Source organism: Candoia aspera, chromosome 2 (genome assembly GCF_035149785.1).
Source record: "Candoia aspera isolate rCanAsp1 chromosome 2, rCanAsp1.hap2, whole genome shotgun sequence".
Lineage (NCBI taxonomy): Eukaryota > Metazoa > Chordata > Lepidosauria > Squamata > Boidae > Candoia > Candoia aspera.
Window position 1 is genome coordinate 58,308,037 of NC_086154.1, and position 9,239 is coordinate 58,317,275.

Consider the following 9,239-nt stretch of genomic DNA (forward strand, 5'->3'; position numbering starts at 1 on the left):
AGACCTATTAATAGGATAACTTGACAGGTGGCTAAACCCACTATTCTAAGCACCACCCCATATTTCCTTGTTGTCAGATTCAAGGGGAAATGAAGCCAAGACAATCCACCTATCCCTTTCTTTTCCTTTTCACACAGTAGGCAAGACATTACTAATGACACTACCACTTGCCAGCCTAGTTACTGTTAAAGAATAGAGATTGGCAAAGGGAATGGCATAATTTATGCCAGCTCAAGGATTGGTAAATAGCTCTCTAATGTTACCATCTGGAAGAGCTCTGAATCTTCTTTTTTCAAGGTTAAGGAATCTTTCCAATTTCTTCAATGTCTTTTAATAGGACTTAGTTTCCAGTCCCCTGATCTTCCTCACTGCCATTTTCTGAGCCAGTTAACATTCATCTGAGTGCTCCCCCAAGTGTGTTTCCCAAAATTTGAGGTAAGGTCTGACCAATGCAGAATGAAGTGGAACTATTATTGTCATGAATCAGGAACTATATTCTTTGGCTGATGCAGTGTAAAATTGCATTGCCTGTTTTTCAGTTGCATCTTACTGCAGACTTGCATTCGATTTGTAACTAAGTTCCGATATCTTTTTTATAAGTATTATTGCCAGCATATTCCCAATCCTATAGATATGGATTTGATTCCTAGTCCAGAAGTGCATAATTTTGCTTCTGTCTGCTATTTTCAGCCCAATTCTCTAACCAGTTGAAATTGTTTTGAATTTTTATTTCTGTCTTCTGGATATTAGCTCTGCCTCACTTCATTTTATGAAAGAAGTAGATACTGCAGAGAAGGAGGTGGTCTAATGACTATCAAAGACTTTTTAAGTGTGGGCATGGTTATAGTAGGACAGAACAAGACACAGAGGTTACAGTGGGTGATGTAGAAGCACCAGTAGAGAAACAAGGTGGAAAAAAAATGAGAGAAAAATATGTTTTTAGGCATGCAACCTGAACTATAAGGATATAGGTTATCATGGGGAATGAAAAAAAACAATACAACGCTGATTTCATCATTAATTTTCCTAGGAAGTCATTTTCCTGAAAAATAACTCTTGGACTTATAACCCATTTCTGTACATTAACCTAAACTAATGCTTTAACATATCACTTGAAAATATTGCTTTTTACCAGATGCCTTGGCCACCTGCACTCACTGTTTATTTTTCAGAAAGAGGTAAATGGTAGAGAAGAGAATCCATAGATTTCTGCCCTCTATTAAGAAATAGCTACTTTTTCTGTAGTACAAGCAGCACCTTACAATACATTGTGTTACACAAGTTTGCCTCCATTCCTCTTTGAATCCACACATGCCAGAGCAGGACCTGGCTCTAGATTCTGAAGCAAATAAAGGACGTCTGAGAGAGGAAACTCTCCTTTTTTTCCCAAGGAAAGTCCTCTGTCGGTAATAGGCTTCTTACCTTTCTCTTGTACCATACTGCACTCAGAACAACTATATGATAAGTAAAATAAGTTGAAGGTAGGAATGGAGTTTATTCAGCAGCAGTCCACTTCTCTGGGCCAAACAGCCCCTTCTCAAGTGCAGCAGTGTAATTGCATCCTACTTCTAAAGAAATCCGCCCTCTTAATATCAAGGATAGCAGCTTGATGTCATGGACTCCTCCATTCAGGGCAGAAGGTGACCCTAAGATACTGAAGAATGGCTCCAGATTTGGAAAGTGTCAAGAAGGCTCCTAATTGTCAGCCACCCAAAGTGCTGTCAGAGCTGCTGAGGCTTCACGTAAAAGGGGCTGCAGAGTCTTCTTTGGCACCCTCAGAGTCACCCCATTAACCACAGTTAGAAATGTCACCCTTGTGTTGGGAGCACTTTTCCGACTCCTTGTCCAGTTTGGCTCTCCAGGTTTCCACTGATAAATTGTATTGCCTACCAGAACATGAATTCTTCTCTGCCACTGCACAGCACAAGGTGGCAAGACCAGTATAGGAAGTTCTGGGATGGCCACATCTTGGCTCACTGTGCCATCCTTGCTCAGGAAAAAACACTTATGGGTGCCAGAAATCAGAGCCCTGATTACAGTGCCAGGTGTCTCACGCCGGCTGCTCTCTTCAACAAGTCCCCCAATGACAAAGATCCCATTGTCCATTGCCACTGCAGTTGATTTGTAACACTGAAAAGCTAATGGCACCTGATTCCATACATTTAAGCTTGTATTGTAAATCAGGATGCCCCTGTGAGCAAGACCACTTGCCCTTGTATGAGAGAACCCTCCAATTAGGTAGAGCTTATTGTTCAGTGAAGCAGAGGCAAAATGACTCACTGCAAACGGTAGATTGGCAATGGTAGACCAGGTCTTCTTTTCTAAGTCAAAGCTTTCTGCAGAATCAAGCACACTTCGGCCACTCCGGCCTCCCAAAGCATATAGTTTCTGCTTGCATGCTAGAAAGCCATGTTCTCGTCGGGGTACGGACATGGAAGGCAGCTGCATCCACTGGCCAGTAAGAGCATCAAACTCATGCAGGTTGCATAAAACAGAACCATTAAGCCTTTGTCCTCCAGACACATAAAGCTTGTGCCCTACAGACAAGAAGCCAGAGGAATCAAGATACATCAAGGGTGGTATCTCCTCCCAACTTTCTGTCTGTAGATTGAACCCCAGGAAATGAGTTTTCAAACGCTCCACTACTCCTCCTTGCATGTTGCTTACAAAGAGACCCAAGCTCACAATCCAGTCATCATACATGCCATGCCTGAGACCCCCACTCTTCAGCAATCTACCTACTCCATCCAGTTGCTCCCACTGCAAATGAGCATGCCCATATTCTGCAATAATGTCCTTCTGGATTCTTGTGATCTCCTCAGAAGTTAAAAGTGGAAGTCGGACTTGTTGCATCAGCTTCTTGATGAGTGAGAAGTGCTCAGCAGGTTGAGACCTTACCCAGTTCTGCACAGCTTGGTAGACTGTCAGCTCAGAAGACACAAGAAGTTTGTCTGATGAGACAATGCTGATCACTGTACTGAGATCCAGGCCTGGAAAGGCCTCATGTTCAGAAAGAGGCTCAAAATTCAACGTGATGTGGCGTGTGGCTACACGGAGCAAAGTATGGTGATTATGAGCATAGGCCAGAGCATAAATCTCTAGGCAACTGTCCATAGAAATGCTGTCAGCTAGGAACCTAGTGAGTGCAAAAAGGGGGAGGGGAGGGGAGGAGAGGGGGGGGAGGGAGGAATAGTTTAGAAATTCATTAATGGAGTTGCTTGCCCACCATGCCCACAGACATTGCCCAATTTGTCCCTGCACTAGAGATCAAAATTCTGAAGTGAATTTGCCAAGGGGCACAATGTTATCTTTTCTGCAGCAATTATAGAAAGACAAAAAGTTCATGAAGGAGTGGTCAGCAAGATAATTTGTGCCTTTCTCCAGGATCTCTTAAATATAAAGTTAAGTATGAGCCCCTCATGACTCTGCTTTTTTATTTGTATTTATTGACACATTCTTACATTGCTGAGTACCATAGTCTCAGAGCGTTTTACAACATAAATCTAAATCAGAGTCAATAAAATATTAAAATATTTAACATGAAAGATTACTCATTGGAGACAGAATCCATTAATTGAGAGCACATTTTACCTCACAGGAGGCTCAATGAACAAATGAGGGTTAGAAACTGAGTATCGCTGGAGATGGAGTGAAGGGATGGGATGCCTGGAGAGAACACAGAAAGAGGGTTGCTGTGTAGCAGGTCAGCACTTGGTAAGGCAAAATGCGGCACATGACCCAAAACAAGCCTTAGCAAGGGCAAGGTTGGAGACTGGGATGAGTGGAACAAAATGGAGATAGTTAACCATGTATGTCAGGGATGTCTGCACAGTATGGTCAAAAAGGCAAGATGGTGGCCACGATGGTGTAATTGAAACTCCTCTGCAAAGCTTTGATCACACCATCATGGTCGCCATCTTGGTTTTTTGACCATACCCCACAGACATTCTTAATGTATGTGGATAAACAATAAATTCTAAGGTAATGGCAAAATGAAATATACAATAGCAATTGCAAGATGAGGACCACAGAATGGTTGAATACTGCCCATTTTAGGCAGCATATTTTGAGGCAGAAATAGAGATGGCACTATCTATGCATCCATTTTTCCTGATTTCAATTATCTCTAGAAACATTCTATTTCCATTATACAATCAGCTGCTAATAACCTGCTAAGAGATCATTGGAATTTTTCAATGATTGTCTTGACGTGAATGTCACTTTGTTTAATTGATAATGTGGTGGCATTTGTGATATCTTCTGCAAAATCCATAGCAACAAATTACATAGCACTATGTGGATTAGGATTTCTTTTCATTCTCTTTTGCTAATATATCTCAGATATGTATTGTCTCAACCATAAATGAAAAGATTCTTAAACTCTTTGAGAACATAGGAAGGACCAAGATGTGGTACTAAAGATAAGAATGAAAACCCGAACTCACTTTATATATGCAAGCAAAATAAATATAGCTGCTTTGTCAGATATTGCTACAAGTTCAGACAGGCATGTTGAATATTCCATCACACATTACTTGCTCAAATGTATTTTATAAATATTAAATAAATTGTGTTCTATAGGAATATCATTTATCCTATAGAGAGAAGGAGGTCTCGCCTTTAGATGTTTCAAGGATTCATCCACCTACCCAGACAACCCAAGTTTAACTCCAAAACTTTATTCTGTTTAGGCTAGGTTACCTGCCAATAATGTCCTGCAGTGGGAGGATGACAAGCCTGTTAGCTGCTGTGAAAAGATCTTGTGCAATCTCTGGTGTAAGTAGCAGTTGCCCTGTGTAGAGATAATCTAAGATTCTCTGAAGGATGGAAGAAGCCATGTCTTCAAATACAACTTGCCTTTCCCAGCATTCTCTAAAGGGCCTGGTGAACATGGCACGGAAGTATGGGCTGAACGAAGCCAACAATGCCCTACAAAAAGAGGCAGCAAAATACTAAGAATGTGAGCTTGCCTTAAACATTAGATATACATTTTTGAGTTTATATGATTCTTTTAAATAGGGATTGGGGAAATGTTGGTGAGTTTGCATGTCCATGCAAATCTATCTAATTCACACCTCCCCAAAATATGCAAATCACAACATTTTTATCACTTGGTATTTCCACTTATTTGAATATTGTGATGCAATTCTTCAGACAAAAACTGCAATAAAATGCATAAATAGAGACAATGCAGACAGAAAAGCTTCATATTAGTGAAATCAATGTGCAAAAATGCACTGTACCTACGGGCAATTCTTTACTAAAAACTGTCCATCAGGCAGAAATACTTTAAAGGATATGTAATTAGGAGAAATATTCACTCAATATGTTTCCATGAGGATTTTTTTAAAAAAACCCACAAATGATTGTGAAACAGAAGCAGGATATTTATGCATAAAACTGGAAAGTGAAAATGGCCTGAGTTCAGAATCAGCTCTGATCTGTCCTATATCATGATACCAGCAACATCTACCATAGAAGCTGGGTCAATTCATTGTTGTTGACCAAATAGCAACCAATCTGGTCTTTTTGTTCGATGGATCTGCAGAATTAGGAACTCTTTTCAGTCCACCTCCTAGCCTTTTTCCCTCCCCCTACTCCTGCATAGATATGGTCTTGTTCTTAGCATTTCATGTCTGGCAGAAATGAAGGTGATAATGGGTTGGTCTCAAACTTCTTTTGAAGAATTGAGGAGTGGAAAGGTGACTGTTCAATATGCTTGAACGGATAATTTGTCAATTTATTCCCCCGCCCAATCAAGGCTTATAGTTATGCTGCAGACTTCATTACAGTCCCCGGTTCTTACATCCATGCTAAAGCCAGCCTTAGATGATTGTGTTCACTAATGGTAGCTAACATTAGCATAGGTATGTGTTTTTTAATCTTTCCAAATATGAGAATGTAGTATGGAAGAATGAGATTTTAGATCAATTTTGTAAAATTGAGAACTTTCAAAATATATTATAACTTTTATTATCCTGCAGCCATTAGAGATGTTGGCTCTGATGATTTGGGATAATGGGAACTATAGCGTTGCAGATCTGGAAACTGTGCAGTTGGGGAAGGCTGATTATAGGTTATACTAGACAACCCATGACCTGTTGGGTCATCGTTTCAGAGATATTTCCTTACCAGATTCCTTAATGCCTTCAACAGTGGCAGAGCTTCTAATGGACTGCCTTCATTGGAAAAGTTCTTAAAAATTCAGGGAGATATTCAGAGATCTAACTGTCTTGAAAATAGCCCATGTCATTCATATTGAACTGTATAGCACAGTCAAACATCAGGATTTGACCACAGGAAAGGTTTTATGACATTTTGTATTATGTCATAAAATGTTTTATGATAATGTTTATGTCATAAGATGTTTTATAAAATTTATCAAATTTCTATTCCACAGGGGTCGTGGTTCCCAGATTTTGGATGCATTCTGTAAGTTAGCCCATTTGAGGTACCTTGGTTCAAAAATTGTTGGCCTATGACGCACCATTTTGCCCAGTTAAAGGTTACAAACAAACAGACATGAGAGTTTTAGTAGTATATATATATGAGTAAGTAGCAATATATTAAAGATATAGACATGTATAATTTTTCAGAGAGTAAGACTGGTCTCTAATAAACAGGGAGCTAGACTCTGATCTGTGTTCAGGACTCTGACACAGACTTACTGTGTTGCCTTGTCAGTTGCAGTTCCATGTCCATTAAAGCTCTCCATACTTTACAAGATTATAAGGATGACAAATACAAACATTTTAACATTAATATTAACATCAATATTTCAAAATATTGGAGTCCATTGGAGTTGGGTGGCTAATAAATTCAAATACATACATGCATACAAACAACAACTAGAAAATAAGAAGGACAATGCTGGATCAAACTAATCAGGCCATCTTGCACAGCATCCTCTTCTCCATAATGGCCAGCCAGTGTGGTTGCTCAAAGTTCATCATGAGGGAATGAAAACAATAGCTCTTCCCAAACACTTTCCTCCAGAAGCTGGTATCTAGTACCTCTGAATATAGAGATTCTGCTTCTCTATTACAGTCATTAACTGTTTATATATTGATTAGTTGATCTTTCAAACATATCTAATCCTCCTTTAAAGTTGTCTAACATAATGAGTGGTAACTAAATTTGTGCATTAATTATGTGATATATGAAGAAGGACTTTGTTTTCCTTGAATCTTCTGCCAATCACTTTTATTGGATGACCCTGGGCCCTCATAATATGAAGGAGGTGGTGGTGGATATCTCTATCCAGTTTCTTCACACCAGGAACAATTTTATTAACTTTAATTATACACTTCAATTTACATAAATCTCAACTATTAGGACCAGGAGTGGGATTTTACCCTGTGCTAATTTTACAAAATGTGTGTGTGAGACAAAAATAAATAACTCAAGCTTTTGTAGGAACACTATCTGCACAAGAATTTGAGTGATTTGAGTGGCTTATGAGGGAATTGATACGGTGGATCCATTGTGGCAGAGTGTCATAGATTCTGAATTGCTCCCTAGAACTGCAACATCTTGCTGTTGATATTATTTTCTCTGCCCTAGTTTATCTATCTATCTCATCTCCCTGGATAAATTACAGATTACATGTAACATGACTTGGCTTTTCAGGGCAATATTCACTCAGAAGCTATGAGGCCATTAAATCCATAGAACACACCTGTGACATGGGAAATGCTTTCCTTCAGCCACCAGGATGGCATCACAAAGCTGTTGGGTCTCATAGAGCTGCATCAAACCTGTCAGGATGGGGAAACAAAACCAAGTTGGTATGTTAGAGCCTGCCTAGAAACAACAAAGAAGATGGACATGCCAACTAGTCATGTAAGAACAACACCAAGAGCTTAGATATGTCCTGGACCTCTTGTTTCCTGTACTGTTCCTATTTCAGTAGTACATCAGAACTAGTTTCATCTAGTATGTTATAGCATGTCTTCTGCTATAATTTCTTGGATTCTATTTATTGTTCCTGCTTTCCTTTTGCTAGGATAAAAGCCACAAAAATAAAATCAGCATGAAAATATCAAGCTGAAGTAATCCAGGAACCATACCTGAATACTACAGCCTAAGCCACTCCAAATTGCCTTAGTGTAAATCACAAAATATTTCATATCAGTATCTTGGCACCTCCACATATGTTGGATTACAAATCCCAAAAGTCCCAGACAGTACAAAAAAAGTGACTCTGTGGCAAGAGTGTGGCTTCTGAGTGAAAGCAGAAATGATCTCAATAGGAGAAAAAGCCATTGGTTTCCTGCTGCAGAAAATATAGCAGTCAATATAGACAACTCATTTCCATGTTCTGTGAGAAACTTACCCTGAGTTACATAATATCCCAAAGTAGTAGCCTTCACACTTATATCATCCTCTTCACTATTGTTGAAGTCTTTTTTGGCATCCATAATCCACCTACAGGTTCAAGAATCTCTTAAAAAAGGATTCTTCTCTAAGATTCATCCACCAATCATTTCTAGGGAAGAAGAGACCAGCCTACAATTGGCAATAAGATGTTAATAGCAGCCTCATGTGAGTTAGAATATAGAGCTCCAGGACCCAGCAGCATCAAGCCAAATATATCCTCCCAGATACTCTGCTGTCCTCCTGAGACCCATTGTTATATAATACATTGGAAACCTGGAGGATTTTTACTCCAGGTCTCATCTTGTTATTCTCAAGTACTTTACAAATTGTAGCCCATATTGAGAAGTCTAACCTAATTTTTCTGTCTTCTTCAGAGCATCATTGATCTTGTTGTTTTTTCTTCTCCCAGGCACCTAGGAATATATTCCCTGCACTAACCAATGGCTCTTTTTTTCTGGTTAATTCTTGAACAGTCAATATATTTGGCCTTGCAGATTAAAGCTGTAGAGAAAGCATAGCTCACAGAGCTCAGACTTCATGTGCAGAAACTCCTGGGTTTCATCCCTGACTTCTCCATTTTTAAAGGATTGGGCAGCAGGAGATCTTTCTGCCTCTGACTGGGGTGGGTGAGTGGCTAGGTGGGAAGCTGTCACTACTCTGAATAGATAGTACCGGGATAGATGAACAACTAGCTAAACCTTCAGATTTTTATGTTCTATGAGTGGTTACCCTGGAACATTCAAAGAGACATTCACAAACCCAATCTCTGCCCTTGGCTTTTATTTCCATCTGATGTTCAAAAGGGTGTCCTATGTTTCTACCAGAACCAGGTATCAAAGTAGTGCCCAAATCTGATTTTG

The 9,239-nt window shown here is 39.5% G+C and overlaps 1 protein-coding gene across 1 annotated transcript; it reads right to left on the reverse strand.

The window, feature by feature from the left end:
• Positions 1-1,695: 1,695 nt before the first annotated feature.
• Positions 1,696-8,420, reverse strand: LOC134489986 (kelch-like protein 17). Its single transcript, XM_063292862.1, has 4 exons — positions 8,336-8,420; positions 7,679-7,757; positions 4,702-4,929; positions 1,696-3,136 (listed from the first exon to the last, which is right to left on the reverse strand). The coding sequence occupies exons 1-4, from the start codon at positions 8,418-8,420 to the stop codon at positions 1,696-1,698; spliced, it is 1,833 nt and encodes a 610-aa protein (XP_063148932.1).
• Positions 8,421-9,239: the final 819 nt, after the last annotated feature.